This window comes from Trichosurus vulpecula, chromosome 6 (assembly GCF_011100635.1).
Source record: "Trichosurus vulpecula isolate mTriVul1 chromosome 6, mTriVul1.pri, whole genome shotgun sequence".
Lineage (NCBI taxonomy): Eukaryota > Metazoa > Chordata > Mammalia > Diprotodontia > Phalangeridae > Trichosurus > Trichosurus vulpecula.
Window position 1 is genome coordinate 166,945,361 of NC_050578.1, and position 23,566 is coordinate 166,968,926.

At 39.2% G+C, this 23,566-nt stretch overlaps 1 protein-coding gene across 4 annotated transcripts in view; it reads left to right on the forward strand.

The window, feature by feature from the left end:
- The window catches only part of APBB2 (amyloid beta precursor protein binding family B member 2), a 428,865-nt gene that overhangs the window by 400,358 nt on the left and 4,941 nt on the right, over nt 1-23,566 (forward strand). For all 4 annotated transcript variants that reach the window (XM_036762574.1, XM_036762575.1, XM_036762576.1 and 1 more), the window contains 5 exons: nt 9,336-9,450; nt 12,601-12,688; nt 14,656-14,739; nt 16,707-16,822; nt 20,362-20,541. In XM_036762574.1, the coding sequence (XP_036618469.1) occupies nt 9,336-9,450; nt 12,601-12,688; nt 14,656-14,739; nt 16,707-16,822; nt 20,362-20,541 (583 nt within the window). The remainder of the gene's footprint in view (nt 1-9,335; nt 9,451-12,600; nt 12,689-14,655; nt 14,740-16,706; nt 16,823-20,361; nt 20,542-23,566) is intronic.

The following is a 23,566-nucleotide window of genomic DNA, read 5'->3' on the forward strand; positions in this document are numbered from 1 at the left end:
AGCCTTTTGCTGCTAGTCCCTCTTCAGATCACACCACAGGATGAGCTATGAGTAAAACTGCCACAGTAGAACATGTTTTACAATTCTCAAGTGGTCACCTCCTATATCTAAGTTGAACTTAACTATGATAAAACTGAGTATTTTAAAATGTCCTAGTTTTCAGTCAATCAGCAAGCTTTTTCTCAAAGCCTGCTATGCTGCAGACATTGTGCTATGGCTGAAGGATAAAAATGCAAAAATGAAAAAATTGCTGTCCTAAAGCTTATATTCTACCACTTTATAGAAAGAAGAGAGTCCTTTGGCTACTTTTTCACCTCTGGCTTCCTTTCTATTCCTAAGTAGCACAGTGAATAGAGTGCTGGATGTGGAGTAAGGAAAACCTGAATTCCAGGCCTGCCTCACTTACTAGCTCTGTGACCCTAAGCAAGTCACTTAATACCTATCTGCCTCAGTTTCCTCATATTTAAAATGGGGATATTATAATAACATCTATTTCTCAGGGTTGTTATGGAGATCAAATGAGATAAGATATGTAAAGTACAGTGCCTGGCACATAGTTGGCATTTAATAAATGCTTGTTTCCTTTCTTCTTTCTATTTCTCTTCATGCATACCACTTATTGTTCATTCCTCTGTTTCCTGTGATTTAAAAGCTGAAGACTAATGTTAGGCATGTTAGGGTTACAGAAGATGTTAGGAAGGTAAAAATCAAGACAATTTAATAACATATTGGATATGGGAGTGAGAGAAAGTGAAGAACTGAGAATGACACCGAGGTTTCAAGCCTGGGTGATTAGGAGGGTGGTGGTGCCCTTGACAGCAATAGGAAAGTTCAGAAGAGGAGAAGGTTTGGGAGGAAAGATAATGAGTTCAGTTTGAGACATTTTGAGTTTCAGATGTCTCATGTGACATCAAGTTTGACCTGTTCAATGGGGCAGCTGGAGATGTGAAACTAGAGTTTTAGGAGAGAGATTGGGGCTAAGTAGATCTAGGCACAGAGATGATGATTGAATCCATAGGAGCTGATGAGACCACCAAGCAAAACAGGATAAAATAGGAGAGAGGCTCCTAGGACAGAGCCCAGAGGTATACCCACCATTAGTGGGTTTGACCTAGATAAAAATCTAGCAAAGAAGACCAATGAGCAGCAGCAACCTTACAAGTAAAAGGAGAACCAAGATAGAATAGTGTCATGGAAACCTAGAGAAAGGAGAGTAGTAAGGAGAAGAGAGTAATTGACAATGTCAGAGGCCACAAAGAGGTCAAGGAGGATGAGAATTAAGAAAAGTCCATTAGATTTTACAATTATGTCATTGGTAACTTTGGAGAAAGCAGTTTTGGTTGAATGATAAGCTCAAAAGCCAAATTGTAGAGAAGAAAGTCTAAGAAGAAGTGAGAGAAAAACAAGTGAAAGCACTGGTTGTAGATGGCTTTCTCAAGGAGATAAACCACAAAAGAGAAAAGAGGTATGGACAGTAGCCCTTGGGGACAGATGGGTCAAGTAAGGGTTTTTTGAGGATGGGGAAAACATGGGCATATTTACAGGCAGTAAGGAAGCAGCCAGTAGAAAGGGAGAAGTTGAAGATAGGAGAGAGAATGGGGATAATAGAGGGAGTAATCTTAAGAATCACTTCCTCTAGGGAAACTGCGTTACTTCATTTCTACCTATTGCTGAATGATTTCTTGCTATACATACTGTGCATACCCCCCATACTTATTAATGCTACCTTTGTCTATACTTACACATGCATTTATATATTGAAGGTGTTTTTTAAGTCTTTTCAATTTCTATATAATTTCCCTTTTCCTCATCTATGGTGTGAGTTCCATAAGGCAGAGACTCTGTGCTCTATTGCTTTTTTAATTGTTCCTTACCATATCTATTTCAGATTAATACTACCTCTGAGCAAAAAACAGACATCAGCCAAGGTTGTAGGAGGGATAAGGACCATGGGAGATAGAGACAAGTTCCCTCAATTTGACCTTTCAAATTTTCTTTAATAAAACACTTCTTCCAATCTTAGTGGACTATAGAGTCTTCCTAATTCCCCATCTTGTTCCCTACCTTCTGTAAAAAGCAATTGCAGCACTAACAAGGAGGAAACATGGAGGAATTGAGTCATGTGCTGGCTTTACTTAAATTTCACCAGTGAGGTAGAGGAGTTAATTGCTTTCAAAACACCTGAAGAATCCAACCTCCCATAAGGTCATTTTTATATGGCTGGGCTTTGTTTAGAGAAATGATGTGAGGATCACTTTCCACCCTACTTTTGGGGAAACCTGGCCTTGGGCAACAGCACCATGGACAGCAGAGGATCCCTGGGCAGAAGATTGTGATAGGCAAGGAGGACACACAGGGAAAATTTTATTCTTGTAGCAGTCTGTTTAGGGAACAAAAGTAAGATGGAGAATTACTGAAGTAATTTTAATAGCTAGAAGTTGATCAAGGGTTAGAAATAACATCCTCTAAAATGTTCCTGTTCTTTCAGAGGCAACATGTAGTAGAAGGAACACTAGATTGGAACTTTGGAGCAAATGGAGTTTATTTGCAGTTCTGCTATTTGCTAATTTCCTGTGCAGGTGATAACTTTTTTAGAGTCTTAAATTCCTTTTATGTAAAATTAAGTTAGATTATATTATTGGAATAGATTATTGCATTGGATTAGATGATCTCTAAGATCTCATCCAGTTCAAAAGGTTTATAATTATGGAAATGGACCAAAGAAATCCATAAATTAAAGTTTGTTTATATTACTTACCCATATCAGTTCCAGTGTTCTTTGAAAAGGTTTTTGATCTTGAAACTTGGGCATTAAGACAGAGAATCAATGCAGAAAAGACTCCTTTTAGCTGTAATGTGCATATAAAATTTCAGAGTGCTATTGTTTTCAAAGTAACACCTTGAGAAAACGTACATTATGAAAGTGATGTGCTAATTTCAATTAATTAAAAGGAACATGACCAGCACTTGGTATAAGGTTTGGATTGTTGGGAAGGAAAGAGAAGAGAAGGGGAAGAGAATAAGCATTTATATAATGCCTACTACGTGCTAGGCCCTATACTAAATGTATTCACAATTATTATCTCATTTGAGATAGAGAGATGTGATGGCTGTTGTACAGGTCAGATTGAGTAACAGACTAGTTGAGGAAAGATGTGCATAAGGTATATAATGACTGAAATTTCTTACTTTAATCAGTAAGCATTTAATAAATGCCTGCTCTTGCCAGAAGGAAATAATAAACCATTCCAGTATCTTTGCCAAAAAAACCCAAATGGGGGTCATGAAGAGTTGGACACAACAAACAAATGAACGACAAACATTGCCAGGCACTGTGCTTGGCACTAGGAATACAAACCCCAAAATGAAATAGCCCATGCCCTCAAGGAGCTTCCATTCTATTGGAAGGAGATATCATGTATAAAGATAAACATATACAAAATAAATATATGCTAATTTAGGAAAGGGAGCACTGGTTTGATAGTAGATAAATGTTTAGGATTGTCCAGTAAAAAAGCTGAATAAAGTTGAGAGCAGAGAAAGATTTCAGAGAAAAGGCAGACAGTTCTGTTGTGATCATTTTTAGCTGGAGTCAAAATTTCCAGTTTGGGAGTCCAATAGGTAAGAGGGCTGTGAGACTGAAGACCCTTGGTTATGAGTTTGCATCAAAAGATTTTATCTGTCAAGAAAAGGGTATTTTGGCCAGTAATGGTTTCCACAAACAGAACAAAAAAAGACCTCCTCTGGAAGGAGAAATTCTAGGAAAGCTGTGAGCATAGAATACAAAAGCACCAAGATAAGGAGGGACAGATGTATAGTTAGACAAATGAACCAAATCAACTATAGATGTGGTTTAATGAAAAGAAATAGAAAGTTCCAGTGATCAAAGCCCCTTTTGTTGCTTATGAAGAAAATACCTTAAATTTTCATTGATTTTTATGAACAAACGGATGAGAGCCTACAACATGGAGACCTAGAGAAGAAAGCCATAGAGGCCTCATCACATTTTGTAACATAGTTGTTGGTCTAGTCCTGGAGTAAGTCTCAAGAGTAAAGCTGAAAAGTGGCCTTCAGCACATTAATCCTCTGTTGATAGAGCTGTGAATTGGTCCAGTCATTCTGGAAAGCAATTTGGAATCCTGCCAAGTTACTAATTTCTAAGTATTTTTTGGCCCAGCAATACCACTACCAGACCTATCCCCCAAAGAGATCAAAGGAAGAGGAAAAGGACCCCATATGTACAAAAACATTTACAGTAGTTCTTTTTAGGATGGCAAAGAACTGGAAAGTAATGGGAGAACCCATTCATTCATTGGGGAAATAGCTAGAGAATATGTGGCATATGAATGTAATGGAATACTTTTGTGTAGTAAGAAATGATTAAAAAGGGGGGGGCAGTGAGGTGGGGCGGGATGGAGGCTGTTTCAGAGAAACCTGGGATGACTTGCATGAACTAATGCAGAGTGAAGTAAGCAAGTCCAGGAGAATACTTTACACAATCACAGCAATGATGTGAAAATGAATAGTTTTTAAAAAACTAAGTGAACACAATGACTAACTATAATCCAAAGAATAGATGATAAAAGATGCTATCTATCACCTTACAGGGGTGATGGTGTCAATAGGAAGAATGGCACATACATTTATAGATATGGCCAATATGGGGATTTTTTTTTGGTTCACTATGCATACTTGTTTTTTAAAAAAAAGTAGATTTTTTCCTGTTTATTTTACATGATTTGAGTGACCATTGGGTAGGGAGATGAATTTAAGAGAAATCAGTTTTACTTGTTTGTTTTTAATCCTTCCTAAAATGTAAGAGGCCTTAAAGAAAATAACAAATTTCTCTTAAACCTCTTAATGATATAATGCTGATTTAATCAGAATATTTAACAAATTTAAATCTGCCCTTCTAGTTCACAATCTATTACTAATTGTATTTCCTGTTTAATGATAGAGAACACAAGTCTAGAACCAAAGAACAATTTTGTAGGAAGGTAAATGGTGAAAATCCAGGCCTTATTTTAAGAAATTCAGTTGAGAGTTTTTTGGATTCTGTTCTGAATAATAATTAGTTGGGATTAGCCATATGTTTTCACACTCTCAGAGGAAGCCAGTCAACTAGTCTAAATTCTGGAAATTCACACTTGTGACCTGTCTGTCTTTTTGCAAAAAACCCAGTGTCTGGGTTTGCAGCTATGTTAAGTAGTAGCTCAGTTTTATGTCTAGGCAAATGTTTTAAGCTTTGGGGTAACAGAGAAAGAGAAAACCAGTTTTCTTGTGGGAAGGAGTTAAATCGCTGAGAGACAATAGACACCCTCACTATTTTTAAGCCAATAGATCGGCTTTAGCCTTCCCAGTGTATTTTCCTTTCACCTGGGAGGAAATATAGAAAATTGAGACTGAAATTTTGTCAGATTCTCCCAAGATGAAGCATGTGACTGCTGAATTTTCTCATTTGGGAAGGGGCAAATTCCAGATGGTTATACTTTAAGCATTAATCATGGTTCCCTGAGGAAGAGAAAAATTAAGATCAATAAAAGAAATTACTCCAAAGGGATGCCATATGTAAGAATGAAGGGCATAAAGTTGAGCCACGATAGCTTTGATCTATTGTTTATTGAACAGATTCTGTTCCAGGAAATTCTATCCTCAGTTGTGTAACTTTGTTATTATTGCATTTGTAAGCTTGCCAACAGTAATGGTGAGGAAAGTGAAATAGAGATTTTACATCTTTTCTGTTTCTCCATGCATGAAACATTTGAGTTTTGTTAGAAATCAGACAGCTTTCTATGCAATAAATATCAGCATCAAGAGGAGACATGGGTCTGGGACAGGGTCACCTTCGAATCCCCACCTAACACAATGCTTTGCATATACTAGTTTTATAGTTGTCCAGTAAATACTTGTTAAATCACTAGAGAAGATAACAATATTTTCAAGCGCAATCTCTTCTAGCCCAGGCCTGCTTTAATGAAAGATTACTGCTAGCACCATAATTAGCAAAAGGAGAGACAGCATGTCATAGAAGCTTGGGCTAATGTAATGTGGAGGACCTGGCTCTGACACATGCCAGCCTCATGAGCATTCACAAATCATTTCACTTTTCAGTGCTCTCACTCACTGTGGCAGAAGAGGGAGTTTTCATGTTGGAAATTCTCAATACCAATGACATTAGCAAGAGTTATTTGGATTACAAATATTTAAATTTCTAAGTTCTCAAAAATAGTTTATTCAATTAAGCAAGTAAAAGTGCCCTCCCCCAGATATTGTTTACAGCCAATTTTCTTAAACCTTTTAAACATACACTTGTAAAGTCTAGCCCAGTCCTGGTTGTATTTTCCTACAGTCTAGATGAGTGGAAGGCAAAGTAGTGAGTCCTGGGTATTATAGGGATACAGTGCTGAGTAACAGTGAGCAAGAAAAACCAAGAACTTTACCTTTACTTTCCTTATACTATGCAGCCCATCATCAGTGTGACGGTCATGACATCTGTTCTTCTCGTGGCCCTGCCCTCCAATATGGAGGAAATGTTGAAGCCACATAGGATAGTAGAGAGTTTTTTAACATTTTTGGTCCCAAAGAACCCTTTGGCCATTTAGTAAAGCCTATGGACCCCTTCTCAGAGTGCAGAAAATAAAATACATAAGATTACGAAAGAAACCAAGTCTGTTGAGATGCAATCATCAAAACATTTTCTTAAAAACCCAAGTTCATGGATCCCAGGTTAAGAACCTCTAGTACAGTGGAAGAAGCCTTGAGTTGGTAGTGGAAGAAGCCTTGAAGTTGGTAGTAAAAGCCCTGGGTTTGCATTTTGGTTCTGCCACTAACTATAGCTATATGACCTTGGACAATTCATATAACATTCCTGGGCCTAAGTCTCCTAATATGTAAAATAAAGTTGTTAGACCAGATAATTTGTGAGGTGTCTACCTCCTGCCCCTCCTACCTACACACTCTTTAATATTCTGTGGTTTCTGTAATTCTCTGTATGTTCATTATCTCATGGAAAATCTCCAGGAGTCTAGGCCAGAGGAAGGCAGTAAGAGTGAGGAGTGCTGTGGTTTGGTCATGACAAAGGAGAGGGGAAGCCGCCTGTGCTGGAGGCTGCTGCTTAGTCAATCAATAACCAACAACAAGTATTTATTAAGGATCCACCATATGCTGAGGCCTGTATTAAATGCTCTGGGGAGATGGACAGACAACAGATGGTCCCTACCCTCAAGGAATTTACAACTTAGTTGGAGAATTATGTGATTTTAGAACAAGAAGGGACCTATTGTAGTCATAGATCATCTACATTCAGCTTCCTCATTTTACAGACAAGAAATTGAAACCCAAAGAAATTTCCTAATTCATCCAAGGTCACACAGCTAGTTAGGAGCCAGAGCTTTTGATTCTCAGTCTGAAATTCTTTCCCCAGCCATCATTGTCTCCTAGAAAAGTCTAGCATAGAGCAAACAATGCAAAACAAAATGCAGTTGTCAATTTGTGCTGTGAACACGTTTCAATGTTATGGAAATTCGTAGGTGAGGGAAATGATTGAGAGTTGGAACTGTCATGGCTTTAAAGAATGAATGGGCAGGATTTACAGAGAAAAAGCATGAGCAGGGATGGGTGACTTGTTCCTGGTACAGTGAACAACCCAATCTATCTTTGAGAAACAAGGGTGGAGATGGAGCAGATCAGGAAGGGCTTTACATGCTAAGCGCAGAAGGATAGCTGGATTCAGGAGGATCAGAGTTCCAATCTGGCCTTAGACTTTTACTAGCTGTGTGGCCCTGGGCACATTGACCACTCTTTGCCTCTTTTCCTTCAACTGTTGTAGTGAAGATCAAATGAGATAATATTTGGAATGTGTTTAGCACAGTGCCTGGCACATTGTAAGTACTATATAAATGCTAACTGCTGCTATCATCATTATTATAGGAAACCATTGGAAGGGCTTACACTCAGGAAGGCCAAAGAGTAATGGAGCGTTTGGGGAAAACAAGAACTGAACTTGCTAGTGCAAAGAAAAGGATTTTAGAGCAGCTGACAAGTAACTTGAGATTCTCTTTAGAACTAGTCTTACCATAGTGGAATAGGGACAACTGGCTGAGGTTTACATTTAAGAGAGGTTGGCCTAGTCCTGTGAAAAACTTGGAAAAGTGACAAAAGGTTTGCCCTTGCTTATTCACAGCTTACCAAGTGCCCCCAGCCCCACCCCGACCCCTCGATCATGCCGTGATCTGCCGCGTTCAAAAGATGATTCTGTCCTGCACGTGCACCGTTTTCCCAGTGAGGCTTCTGTCTGGTTTCCACGTGGGCAACAGGTCCACGTCATTGCCAACTTAACAGAAGCAGCAAACCTCAGAACCTCGAAGATAGCCCTTTTTTGTATTGTAGCCATGATCATAGGGTCATTTTTAATTATGGAACCTGAAAAGTCCACCAGGTTATTTTCTTTTTAATAGAATTATTTTCTTCTGATTGTGCCTATGATAGGTCTCCTGGTATAAGGATGTATTCAAGGGAATTAATCTGCTAGGTTAGCAAATGAGTATATCTTAACTTTTAGCTTCTGTAAAAGAGAGTATTAAACTTTGATCTTTTAATGCTAGTCTAAAGATGGTGTAGCAAAAATCCAATTGCATGATTCTCTTCCCCTACAGAAGCATCCTGGTTGGCACTGCTTTAATCAGTAAAGCAGATGCTAAAACCAAGCTTCAGCCTCATGCTCATCAGGGCATCTGAGCCAAGCACACGCAGTCTGAGGCAGCCTCTTTTGCTGAGAGATGTTTCAACAAGAGGAGTGTCTGTCAAGCTGGAGTCCTTTGGGAGAATTTCTGCCTGTGGTGTTTGTTCTGTATTCCTCTCTAGGCTGTGATTTCCGGTCAGCATCCTAGAGTGATTGTGTATCTCTTTTCTCCCTTGGTTCTTAGTTTTAAGGCCTGACTGCTGTTGTTTTGTTTCATCTACACTGGCTTGTCTGTCTCATCACTCGTGCAAATTCATGTGCAAGTCTCTTTCTTCCATTTAATGATCCTATCTGTGCCTACATTAAGTAGAGGATTGTTTTCAATTTCATTCAAGTTGTTAATGGTTGTAAGTTCAGTGGCTTTCATGTGCAGGAAGGTGCCATGATTTGATTCCTAAATCTCCTTGTAATATGATTCCTCAGACTGTCCCTCTGCTTCAAGGAGCCAGTTAAAAAATGCTTTTTTTCTAACCAAGACATACATTCTGTTCACTAATGACTCAGACATGCTGGGCGCTTGCTCCATTAACTCTTAAAATTGGCATCATTGGTAAAGAATTACATTCTAATCTATCGATAAATTTTGTTTGCACAGAGATTTTGCTTATGTAGCAAGAGATAAAGACACAAGAATTTTGAAATGTCACGTATTTCGATGTGACACGCCAGCAAAGGCCATTGCCACAAGTCTTCACGAAATCTGTTCTAAGGTAAGTTTGTATCAACTGAGTCACCACATTACAATCCAACAAGCATTTATTAAGCATATGCTGTATACAAGGCATCAAGTGTCATTTAGACAAAGATAAAATTAAAATTTCTTACGGCTCTCAAGGAGCCTTTGCTCCGCTAGGGAAATGTAGCATATAGACACTTTCCTTCAATGCTTGGGCCAGGCTACAGAGGTAGAAATGAAAGGGCATAAAGAAATAAAGTGGCCAGAGGTGGCCTATCAGGTAAACCTTAGTTTGGACAGCCCACATCCCTGGAGAGGCACTCCTGCCCCAGCCGCCTCCATAGACATGCCCCTGAGATCCTAGAAGCTGATTAGGGTTCATCTAGCTCCCTTTCCTATCCATAGCAGGGGCTTTACAACCTCCCTAACAGGTAGTCCTTTCTCCTTTGCTTGAGAACTTCCAGTGACAAAGAATTCCCAGTCTTGCAAGCTAGCCAGTACCACTGATGGGCTGCTCTGATCATTATGCTCCCCTTTATAAGCAACTGAGCTGAAATCTACTCCCTATAGCTTTTACCCATGGCTCAGGAGCATCAGAGTAGATGTCTACTATCTAACTATGCGCTCGCCCTTTTGATATGTGAGAAGAGATGTCATGTCTTCTCCTCTCCAGATTAAACCTTCATCTCAAGTGTGATCTGGTTTCAAGTCTCTTCACAATCCTGTTCACCTATCCCTATATATACTCCAGGCTGTCAATGTACCCCTCTTAAAATGAGGTGCCCAGAACTGAGCACATACACCATGCCCAGTCTGGGCAGTGCTGGAGACAGCAGACAACAGAGATGGGCACCATATTAGCCTGACTGCGTTCTCTTTTGTTAGTGACTGTGTCATACCAGTAGCTTATATTCTGCTCATGGCCAACTATGATCCTTAGGTCTTTTTCACATGATTCACTTCATGCCAAGTCTCTCCTCTCTTGTATTGGATGATCTGTAAGGTTAGTTACCATTAGCTTATACTAGGCCTAGAGAAGACCTAAATGATGATGTTTTAGGCACAGATTGGGAAGATAATTTTCATCCAAAGATTCTTCGGTAGCAGTGCTCAGACCATTGCTTATAGGCAATGACTTTGTACCCCAGGTGTCAAACTAGCCGTGCTGGCAAACACTTTAGCAAGGTTTTCTATAGGGCTGCATAAATGTGTTCATTAGCATTGCATGTGCTCCGAGTATATGAACTACTCTCACTCTCTCAGCTCGTGCCCCTTTCTGAATAGGGGCAGCTATTTCCAAAATGCCCAGCTGGGGAGGCCATGGAACAGAGTCCTCTTGACCTCATCATTAATGCTCTAACCCCCTGAACTAAATGGTCCCAGACACCTAGAGTAGTGGAAGAAGGAAGGAAGACACATGGAACTGAAGCTTAGAAAATGAATTAGAATAACCAAGCTGTCTGTCACTCTAGCCTATTTCAGCTTAATAAATGTGGCACTTTGCAATGAAGCACCAGATGCATTCTGGCTTTGAGACATTCCCATGCTTTGGAAAAGAGAATCTCTTTTTCATTGCTGATGGCAAGTGGTTAACTTCTTAGATGTCTGCAAATGCCTGCAGAGAAAAGGAGTATCTGTGACAAGAGCTTGAGGCCCAACGCTGGACATATCACACAAAGCCTGTCCTTCAATAAAAGTGACAGGATAGTCAGTATTTTTCAAAACAAAACTGGCTTTCAACTGTCTTGCCTGACTGTACACTCCTCAATTATTATATATTAGGACTTAGGATCACTTACCTGGAGGGGAAGGTGGACAAATGACTTCTAAGGCCCTTAACTCTAGGACTCTGATTTTGTACCTGGCAGAGGTAGATCCTCCCCCACAGAAGCATCTCCCAGGGCCTGTGTTTTTCCCTACAAGTACCATGCCCATTCCAATTCAGCTCATCTCCTGTATCCTATCCAAACAACAGCTGATAAACTATAGATAATGCCTTTTACACAGGATACAACCAATCAGTATGGATGGAAGCTGGGCTGCAATCTTGCTTCCTCCTCTCTTAGTCTCCCTTCCTCCTGCCTCCTGGGGCCAATGTGTTGTATCTTCTGCAGCAAATCTCAAAAATTAGATATGATAATAGGAGACAATGACAGTTGGAGCTGAAGGGATGAGATGTTCTGGGAATGCTAGCATCTGCCTGTGCTGCAGGCCTGGGAAGAAATGCACTCATCCTCTAACCTTCAACCACAAGACAGGGATTGGTCAGGATAAGCTGTGAGGCACCTTTCAGAGCAGCTTAGATGACAAGACACTGAAAGCCTACATTGACTTTCTTTGGGACTTTATTTCCATTCAGCTACAAATAATTTGGCTCAAGCCATTAGGGGAGTGACAAGACTCAAAATCTCTACTTCCTTCAGCACTTCTCTTATGTGCCATATCCTTCAAGAAGTCTTTTCTGAACTGTTAAACTGTTAGCTGTTACTACTCGAAATTTACATGTGTGTACTTAATTTGTTGACGTGTTATCTTCCCTCTCCTCCCAATAGAATGTAAGCTTCTTGAGGCCAGATTCTGGTTTTTGTTCTTTCTTTGTACCTCTAGAACATATCCCATTGTCTTGTATGTAATAACTGCTTAATAAATTCTTGTTCAGTTGGATTAGGATATAATATTGATAACTCAAGAAAGAGAAGGAATTTTGTTTGGAAATCATCAATGAATGTAGTAGCCTGACAAACTTAATCAGTTTGAACATCAACCTTATAGATATACAAAGGACTCCTAGTAACCCGGAATTTAACAGTGACATTCATGAAGACAAATGTTTTGTAGCCCTAGCTGGCACCAACTTGAGTTTGCTGACCAACCCAACCATTCCATATATATCGGCTCAGGCCACTGCTCATATGAGAGGTCTGTTGAAGGCAGGATGAGGGGATAGATACTGCTTTGAAATACTTAGGAGACTATTATCCATGGAAAACAATCATTTGCCCGTTGTCCCTAGGGATGAGTACAAATCTCCATCAAAATGTGTAGCAAAGTTGGAATCTAAAAATAAGCAGTAGAGAATAAATTGGAAATGAAATGGAACACACTTATGGGATGACCCAGATGATATGCAAGCACGCATGAAGTATGTAATGGAACAATGCTATATTTTTGCTCTTGTCTCCAGATTATGGCTGAACGGAAGAATGCCAAAGCTGTTGCCTGCAGCTCATTACAGGAAAGAACTAATGGGAATCTTGATGTTCCTTTGCAAGGTAGGTCAGCAGACCTGGGTTCTCATTCTCATTAATAATTTTCTCCTTACCCCAGGAGAAAGTCAAAAGATGAAATGTTCTCTTCTAACTATTTATTTTCTTCTTAGAGCAGCTGAAACATCATTTTCTATAACATATCAAACTGGTTGTTCCATAGCCATCTCAAGTTCGTCTCCAAAACCAAACTCGTCATCTTTCCCCTAAAATCCACCCTTATACTGAACTTCCCTATTTCTGTTGAAGGCACTGCCATCCTTCCTGTTGTTCACGTTCACAGTCTTGGTGTCATCCTCGATTTCTCATTCCCAATTACCCCAAATTTCCAACCAATAGCCAAATCTTCCCTCCATTCACAAAACCACCACCATAGTTCAGGCTTTATCATGTCTCACCTGGATTATTGCAGGAGCCTCTTGATTTGTTTCCCTGCCTCAAGTCCCTTCTTTCTCTAATCCGTCTTCTATCCAGCCACCTAAGTCATTTTCCTAAAGCACAGGTCTGATCATGTCACTTTCCGACTCAGGAAAGTGCACAGTGGGGAGGGGGCATCTAGGGGGCAGTGGATAGAGTGCCAAGCCTGGAGTCAGAAAGACCTAAGTTCAAATCTGGCCTCAGACACTAGCTTTGGGACCCTGAGCAAGTCACATAACCCACTTTGCCTCAGTTTCCTCATCTGTAAAATGAGCTGGAGAAAAAAATGGGAAACCACTCAAGTATCTTTGCCAAGAAAACCCCAAATGGGGTCATGAAGAGTTGGACATGACTGAAATGACTGACCAACACAGTCCAGTGTCTCCCTATTACTTCTAGGATTGAATATAACCTCTGGCATTTAAAAGCTTTTTATAGCCTGACCCCATCCTACCTTTCTAGCCTTATTTCCTATTAGCCCCCTCTATATACTCTATTGTCTAGCCAAACCGTCCTTTCTGCTCCTCACACATAGAACATTTTATCTATTCCTGGACCTTTAAGAAGGTTGGCCTCCCTGCCTGTCATCTCCTCTTTTTTGGGGGGTCCCTATTTAAAAGAATTCAGCTCCTTTCTCTTTCTGCATGAGGCCTTTCTTGATTCTCCCCAGCTTCTAGTACCTTCCCCAGCAGTTACCTTGTATCTGCTATGTGTGTATGTGTGTTGCATGTAACTATACATGTGCATATTTTTGTCTTCTTTGTTAGAACGTAAGCTCCTCTTAGGGCAGGGACTCTTTCCTTGTGTCTTTGTATCCCGCGCCTTGCACATAGTTTTTAAATAATGTTTGTTGATTTTATCAATGTCACCATCTGCCTAAGTCTGCAACTACAAAGGCTGATGTTTCTTCATAGTATTTCATTTCACCGTTAAAATTATGTTCAATTTAATTCAACTCAACAAACATTGAATATCTACTATGGGGCACTCAAAATCTGGTTTGAGTTTTCTATGTCAGTAGGATCAGGCTAGGAATGATTTTTTGCTGGACTGGTAGTAAAGAATGTTGATTTTCTTGCCTTATGAATCATGTATTATTTCAGGGAAGGCAGCCTGCATAAAGAGGGAAAGAAGTTGTGGGTTGATAAATTTTTGTATGTGTAGTTAAGTTATTTCACATCTAAGATTCTGCTCTTTGTGATGAAATAGCCTCCAGGCCCAAATATAACCTAGACAGCAAGCTAGCAGACAACAGCAGTTTTAGCAGTGTAGAGTAAAATGAGCAGCTTTGAATGCTGCCACATCTGGGAAGGCCAATTTAAAAGGCTATGACTTTCACTGTGCCCCAAAGGCAGATATGAGAGATGAAGTAGTTATATAAGAATTATAATCTCTGCCCTTAGAAAACAAGCAAATAGGAAACAGTCTGGTTTTTTTTTCTTTTGGCAATATTTTGACATAAAAGTGTGAGAGCTTTTAAAAAATTTTTTTGCTTAATTTTAACATGTGAGTCTGTAAGTGCCGATAAAGAGCCATTATTTTTTGTTCCCATGTAGTAGATTTTCCAACACCAAAGACTGAGCTGGTACAGAAGTTCCATGTGCAGTACTTGGGCATGTTACCTGTAGATAAGCCAGTAGGTATGTAATGCCATTTCTTCCTCTTATGAACGTTTATGGGAGTTCTAGGGAGGTGTTGGTTGGGGGAAGGGGGCGCACCATTGCTGGTATGGTTATCAGCCTTTAGGGGAGGATTAGCATAGTTTCTGTTGTTCTCTGTTCAGTACTTCTCACTCTTCCATCTTATTTCACTATCACTTTCGTCCATAGTCAAATCTTATCCACTACCCTTTGTTCTTTCTCTTTACCTCTTCCTCCCCTAGGCCTAGCCTTCACTAGCTGGATCACAGATTATCTAAAAACCTGGTCATTTCTGAAGTGGACAAAGCATAGGAGAGCTGTTCCCTTTGATCTGCTTTTCTACAGAGATGCAGATGTCATGTCTGAGAGTCAGATACTTTTGCCACTTTTGGCTTGGTCAAACCACATCTGGGATGTTGTGTTTTCTTTTAGGTGCTATGTTTTAAGGACAACATTGGAATATGTCCAGAGGAAAGCGACCCGTAGGGCCTTGATATAATACCGGAAAAGAACTAGTTGAAAGAACTTGAGGTGTTTAGATGGGAAAATAGATGACATGGGTGGGGGAAGGAGGGCATGATAACGGCCTTCAAGTACCTGAAGGGCTGAAATGGGGAAGTGAGCTTAAACTTGTCTTCTATGAGATCAATTGATAGAGACTGCAAAGGGGCAAACTTAGACTTGATGTGAGGAAAAACTTCCTAACAATTAGAGATGCCCCAAAGTGGAATGGGCTGCCTCACCTGGGGATGATTTCCCCCTTGCTAGAGGTCTTCAGGGAAAGACTAGATGACCATTTGTTGGGCATGGTGCAAAGGAGATTCCTGGTTCAGGGACAGATCGAAATAGGAGGCTACTAAGGTCCTTCTTACTCTTATTATTCTGTAAAAATTCTTTCTTTTTGTTAGAAAAAGTCCTAGAAATCATCTGGCCTAAGAGAAAAAGAACAATCCTTTAAAGATCATCAGTAAATGATCAGCTACGACCCCAGAGGACTGATAAAGAAATCTGCCCACCTCACGACAGATGATACACTAATATGCAGAATAAGAAACACATTTCTGAAAGTGGCCAATATTGAACTTTGTTTACTTAACTGTGTTTATGGAATTAGGTGATGAGGGGAGAGGGAGAAATGCTTGACAGTTAGAAAAAGTAATAATTTAAAAATAACCCCAAAGCACATTTCCTGAGGCTTTGTCTATACTTGGAATAAATCCCTTTTTTTCTTGTCCTTAGTTTCTTCATGTAAAAGGAAAGAAATGATTCAGTACACAATGCTTGCATTATAGGACAAATACTAATGTAAGACACTGTTTAGATAGAACCAAGGTAGATGATAAATTAAATGGCCTGTGTGATGCTATAGGTGACCAATGTGGAGTAACACATCATCTTTCTATAAAATGAGTTACCCTTTACATTTGGTCTGAAAGAGTAACGTTAAATGAAAGAATAAAGGTGAAAAATCCCTATTGATACATATGTTTCTGTGTCCCTTGTTAGTGTGGTATCCCTAAGACCTTTGGTCTGAATAATATGCTGAGGTAATATTATTTGCAAGACTTCTTTTGTTTGTAAATATTTGGCGCCAAATGAATTTGGGAAGAGTAGATAACAGTAATTACATTTCAGTTTGATTACTATAGTTATGTTGTTTCCTATTTCAGAATCTTGGAGGGGATATATATGCCCTCTTGGTGATAGAAACCAGCCCTGGTTTTTTATTCACAGTAGAGACCAGGTAGGGGGGGAAATACCTCTCAAGGAAGCAGCCATCATATCCTTAGTCTGAGAAAATTGCTGAGAAACAGCTTTTCTTAGCTTTCCCTCCCAGATGGCTCGACGCATATGATCAGTCTGGTTTTGTAAGTCAATGGACTTGCCTGGGTATTCCTCTACAGTATGGTTGACAATCATGGAGCTTTTTATAGTTGCCTAGTCCCTTATGCTGTTTTCCTCCATAGGTATGGATACCCTAAATAGTGCCATAGAAAGTCTTATGAGTTCATCAAACAAAGAAGATTGGCTGCCAGTTACCATGAATGTTGCTGATGCCACTGTGACTGTCATTAGTGAAAAGGTAAGGAAGAATTAGTACATGTGCTCAATATTTCTGGCTTACAACAATATCTAAGATTCAACAGTATTTAAAGCAAAGAAAATTTTTAACATTTCTTCTTCGAATACATGTATCAATTAGAAAAGGAGGCAGCCTGGTCATTTAGTGAGAGTGAAAGATAAAAAACTAGTAGTTTAAATATTGCAGCCAGGAAGGCCTATAGCATGTTGGGTAGATCTTCTATGAAGGAAATGAGGTAGCACATGAACAGTGGCAGCACAGAATGAGGTGGTGTGAATCAGTTGTGAGGTGCATAGGTAGAGGAGATAACCACCCATCATAAATTCATGATTTGTAGAATCATGAATGCATTGAGGTATCAAACCTATATATGCATACGTAGTCAAGCGTAATGGTATGTGCTACAGAAGCCATTCTAGACAACTGGTTTGGTTTTTGCCAAAATTCAGCTAAATTCTAAATATTTCTTTACCACATTTTCCAGATCTATGTCAATACAAATTATTATATTCTGCATATCTGGTTGTGTCCTTGAGATTGTATTATACATTTAAGTAATTCTTTCTTGTCTCAGATCTGAGGTTTTTGTTTTTTGTGTTTTTTTTCAGAGAACCATTACTTTGGTTTCTACTTTTTATAGATTCAGTCATGGAACTATAGTTTAGTTCAACCCTTTCTCAAGGAAGGTACCCTGCCTACTAACTAGTATCACAAGTGGTCATATAGGCTCTATTTCCAGACCTCCAGTGATGGAGAACCTTCTAAGCCAACCTGTTTCATCAGTGGATATCTCCAATTATTAGCAAATTTTTCCTTATATTGAACTGAAAACTCTACCCATTTGTCCTATGTGACTAAATGACAACCTTCCTAACACTTGAAGACAGCTAATACATCTTCATTTTTCCAGGCTAAATAAACCCTAGGTCTTTCAGACAACCCTCATATGGCGTGATTTGCAGGCCTTTAAACATCTTGGATTCCTGCCTTTGAGTCTACTTTGTTTTGTTAATGTTCTTGCCAGAATGTGATGGCCAGTGCTAGCCACGAGACTACAGATAGCATACCAGGTCTCTGACTACCCTCCTACACCCTCTATATCAGTAATGCAGCCTAGATCTTATTAGCTTTTTTGGCTGCTGCATTTCACTACTTGCCTACAGTCCACTGACACCTTTAGATCCTTTTCCGATGAACTCTTTTCTAGCTGAATCTTTGCCATCCTATACTTGTGCTATGGGTTTTTGAATCCAAGTATAAGATTTTACATTTATTCCTATATCATTTTACTAGTTTGAGCACACTGTTTCACCTTTCAATTTTGGATCCCAATTTTGTCATCACACAAATTTGCTAAACTTTAGCTTTGAGGCAAAAGCATGGCATGTTTGGATTCATCCAAATCACTAATTAAAAAGTGAAAAGAACTCACCCAAAGTCAGAATTTCCTGTTTACACTAGAGACCTCTCCCAGATTCACCTCCATCCAGTAATCATCATTCTTTAGGTACATTCTGTCAGTCACCTACTATATTATCATCCAGTCTGTCTCTCTCCATTTTGTTCCCAAGGATATGATAACTGTCATATACTTTGCTGAAATTATATTGTCATAGTATTTCCCTTACATCTACTAGTCTATACTAACAATATAAAAAATGAAGTGAAATGAGTTTAGTTTCACCAGCCTCTAAGGCTTGAATTATCCACCTTATTCTCCCTTTTGAGAATTGGGTCAATATTTACCCTGTGCACATTAACATGTGCTAGCTACCTTTCCCATCCCCCAGGACTTCTCAAAGATCACTGACATTTTGAGGATCAAGGCCAATTTTGTTGTGTTTATTTCATTTTTTCAACTAATAGGATTTTATTTTCTAATCCGCCTACCCAGCCTTCCCCTTCCCACATTGAGAACAAGAAGGGGGGAAAAGAACCTTGTAACAAATACACAGTCGAATAAAACAGATTTCTCTATCAGCCATGCATGTCAAAAATTGTCTGATTCTGCATCATGAATACGTCACCTTTCTGTTCTGAGTAGCTTGGATCATTATCAGGCCACTGCATTGAGTCTTTCCAAGTTGTTTGACAGAACCATTTCCTTATCTACTTTTGAATACTTTTATTTATACTTAGAGCCTTGTTCTAGAAAGGACACCACTTAAGGTCTACTGGGTCGGTCTTGGAAGAGCAGTGATAGTGTTAATACCTCAGGCACAGACTAGGCCACAGCCCCTAGGGCAGTAAGAACTGTGGAGGGTTCCTAGGGTCCCTGAAATTCTGGTGTCTACCCTTGCATAAGCACCTTCTCAGGGACCTCTCCCAGTAGATCCTTCCGCCTCAGGAAGTAAAGTACCCTTCAGATTTCATTGCTCTCCCCAGCTTCTAGTCAACCCATTGTTAATCTTATTTAGAGATCTGCTTTAGTAAAGAAAAATATAAGATGGCATTATATTTTAGTTTGGTTATTTGTGTTGTCTATGTCTGTTGTAGTTGAAATATAGCTCAATTTAAAGCTTTGAGATTTATTTTTCCTATTAAAAATGTGATTGATTTACTTGCTTGCTTTAGTAATACTTTTTTAAAAGAGAAATTGTCAGTTGTCCCACTGCTCTGAAGTTTGCACAAAAGTTGGCGCTTGATTAGTTACGGTAGCTTCCCTACCTTTTGGTTCTCAAGTTGTTGTTGAGGGAATTTGATCTTTGAAAGGTGACCCATGCTAGTAGTTCTACTTCTTTGTTAACCTTGCCCATACTAGGTGATTTGGGGGCTACACAAGAAGTAGATAGGTCACATAATTTCCGCCCTTAGTGAGCATGTGACATTTTTGGAGAAACATGACTGACTTGGACCTGTGAAATAGCTAATATAATACAGTGTCAAATATAAAACTAAATACCAGTTAAAGTGGTAGAGACCAAAAGTGCTGTGAGAAAGAGGCATTAATTATTTTCAGGCCTGATATAAAAATGGGATCAGATTGGACCTTTTAAAGTCACATGGTAGATGTGTAAGTAATCATGATTGAACTTGGCTAAGTTGTGTTGTCAGTTAAAATAGTGGATTCATAGTTGTCAGTTCTCCGTTGCACTTGGTAATGGGGAGAAGGCAGATGAAATCTACATATCGATATACCTCTTTACCCAGTAGCTTCCTTTTTTTTCACCCTTGGAAGATTTAAGTATTAATTTGGTCATTTTGTATTGAGTTGCCAATGAATTACCAAATAGCCTAAAAGGGGGTAGAGGGAGAGGAGAGGATTGCTTAGATAACCCACATACTGGCTAAGCACAAATTGATTTAAGTTATATATTGATGTTCATGACAGTCCTGTTCATTCTAGACAAATTTATACTTCTGGTTTTTTGTGGGGGGTTTTAAACGAGTTTTTTTAAAGTTAAATTTGGCAGTGTTTTTCATACCAGTGGTTTCATTTCACTGTGCTTTGTTAAAAGGCCTTTCTGAAAGTCATAGCTCACGACTGTCAGCCACTTTAAGCAGATCATAAACACTTGCTGAGTAGTTGTTTCTTGTAGAATGAAGAGGAAATTCTGGTGGAGTGCCGTGTTCGATTCCTGTCCTTCATGGGAGTTGGCAAAGACATTCATACTTTTGCCTTCATCATGGACACAGGGAATCAGCGTTTTGAGTGCCATGTCTTCTGGTGTGAGCCTAATGCAGGCAATGTATCAGAAGCAGTACAGGCTGCATGTATGGTGAGTAACCCCAGTTTTTTGTCTTCTCTCTTCCCTCTTCCCCTTCCCAACAATTTTCCCCCAAAGCTAAAAAAAATCTCCAAATCCTCATCTTTAAAGTTATGCTGTATAATGGCAAAACTGTTTCCTTGGTATTCTACTCTCCTCAAAGTAAAGTTATACCATGGCTTCTCCATTAATACAAGTGGATTTATAAGGCCACTTCACTTCATTATCTCAAAAGGCTGGGTCACTTGGAAGAGGCAGTTCTGGATAAAGCTGTAAAGGCTCCAGTGGCATTGTAAAGAAGGGCCCTTAAAGTGAACACTGGGATTGTGGTTCTTTGGGTTGCCTTACCTGCATTGCTATGGGATGCTATTTAGAAGCAATTCATTTATACTTTCAAAAACTGAAGCATCAAAAAAAATGGAGGACTTGACTTGGAATTTGAGGGCTGGTTCACCTAGCTCTCCAAGATGTCTAATTTTAAGAAAAAACTCCAGGTTTATCCTTGAAGCATATATGAAAATATGATTCATGCCAGTTCTGTGTAATGGGCAAGAGGAAGGTCAAAATGAATGCTATCTGTAACAATCCTAAATTTTATTTTCACTGGATTTCACTTCTGCTGCCAGCAGACCCTCTCAACAAGGATGATAATAAGAGCATAATTTACAGGTTTAAATTTTACTGCCATTACTTGCAGTGTTAAACTACTGATAGTGGGGGCAGCTAGGTGGTGCAGTGAGTAGAGTACCGGCCCTGAAGGCTCAGGAGGACCTGAGTTCAAATCCGCCCTCAGACACTTGACACATGTACTAGCAAGTCGCTTAACCCCAATTGCCCTGCACCCACCCCCCACCCCCCCCCCCACCCCCGCCAAAAGACCAAACTACTGAGAGTGAAATAGTTGAGGCAGCCTAGTGGTAGAGAAGCAAAAGGCCTGAATGATCAAGAACTGAATAGTAGACTGGCATTTAACCGTAAATATAGGGAACTGCTTCTTCAGTCATGAATATGAAGTTTTTATTAAAGCTTATATTTGCTAATCAACTAAAAGATAACGTTTAATTTTCTAGACCTAAATATAATTGCACAGCTTTTCTCCCCTTATTTCTTTCTCTCTCTTCCTTTCTTCCTTCCTTCTTTGGCATTTGGCATTTCTAGTGGAGATATTTGGTTTTAGTCCATGATTTAAGGGAGCAACAAGTGCATGTTAATTGAATACACTATGTTGTATGATGCAAAACTGCTAATGCACATTTCTCATCCCGACTGGTCATTTTTTTCCGTTCTTCACTTTTGATCAGTGCTCTCTTGGGGTTGCTTAGTTCTTTCCAAAAGGCAATCTGTGTAATTAATTGGTGGGAATACAGTTAGTATCTAAAACTAAGTAGAAATAAATTCAAGTGCAAACCCAGAAATGCACAAAATGAAAGAGGATAGGAGTCATAGAGGCCCACTTTCCTCTATTTCAATTTTCTTCTGTCTGATCAGGTTCTACTTAGGGTAGGGCTATGGTTAAAAACACTGGTTTGCTGCTTCTTACTCTAAAAGAATAAGTGACTTCAAGAATCGATTGGGAAGAAGGGAAGAAGGAGACCTCATGAGGAACCAAATTGGCCAGGCAGGAGAAAGTGAATAACAAATTAGAAAGCACAAGGATAAGTGGGATCACTTAGTGAAGCACAATTGGATGCTGGGCATCATATTGAAATATTTAATAAGGGTTAAAAAGACTCAAACAGACCACTTTAGTCATAAGATTAAAGGTCATCACTCTGGATCCTAGCTACGTAATGCTTAGGGAAGTTAAATTCTTAACTTTATTATTGATTTCAGCAATTTGCTTTCTTAGATTCCCAAATCCATTTTTTCCCTCATCTAGAAGCAAAGTAGTTTTTGTTTGTTTTAATAAAGAGTATTTATGGTCACTTACTTGAGTGTTTCATTGCATTAATTCACCAACTGTAGCTGCTGAAAACCAGCCCAGTGTAAGCCCTTCTAAGGTTTATCCACAAACATATTGAGGGCAATTTTCCTCCTTTTTCTGCTATTTTCAACCCAGCATCTCCAAGCCAGCCATTTTCCTATTGGTGCAAATGAGAGACCATACAGCTGAAAGTCCAGTTCTTGTAAACTTAAAAGACTGAAGTTTATCTCAGCATCTGTAGCGCAGATAGCAGAATAAAAGTTCTGGAAATTCATTTGTGGCCTTATTCTTTGAAACAACTTTAAGTGCATTCCATTTTGCATATCTTTTGTTTTTACATCACATTTATTTCTGAATATATACCTACCTTTCTCTCTTGCCCAATGAGTCACCCTTATTGACAAAAAATTTTAAAAGAGGTTAAAAAAAACCAGCTTGGCAAAACCCACCAATATATGCAACATTCCCTACCCATAAATCCACCACCTCTGAAAATAAGAAAAGAAACCTTAATTTTAAAACAAATTTTACAACACTGTAGTATTTTTGTAGTTGTATAGGCCTTGGTAGAGGAAGAGCTTATTGAAATTCACCTCAACTAGATCTAATACTTTATGTGAAACCCCAAGCTTGGTGAGGAAGGATGCCTAGAAAATATTTTGTACATAAATAGTAAGCATTTGATAAATATTGAATTGGATTAAATGGATTAGACTGTTTTTGATGTGACTGATCCCAGAACATGCAGGATGCATGTAAACCCTGTGTTCCCAGAATCTTACGGTTTTAGGATTATCACATGACAGATTTGGAGCATCTAGTTCAAATTCCTTATTTTACAGATGAGGAAACTGAGGCTCAGATTTCATTGAGTCAGACAGGGAGACAAGGAGTCAACTGAGATTTGAACTCACATTACCTGCCACCAAATCCATAGACATCTCTCCTGCACCTTGGCTTTTTAGATCACCTTACTGTTTTCTATCTTCTTTATTTCTTGTTTAACTAATTGAGTCACTTCATTGGTACACAGGGAACTTTTGAGTGACGAAATTCCCTTTACCTATGTTTCTGCTTTGCAACTTAACCTCAGAGAGAGTTGCCTTGGGCCCT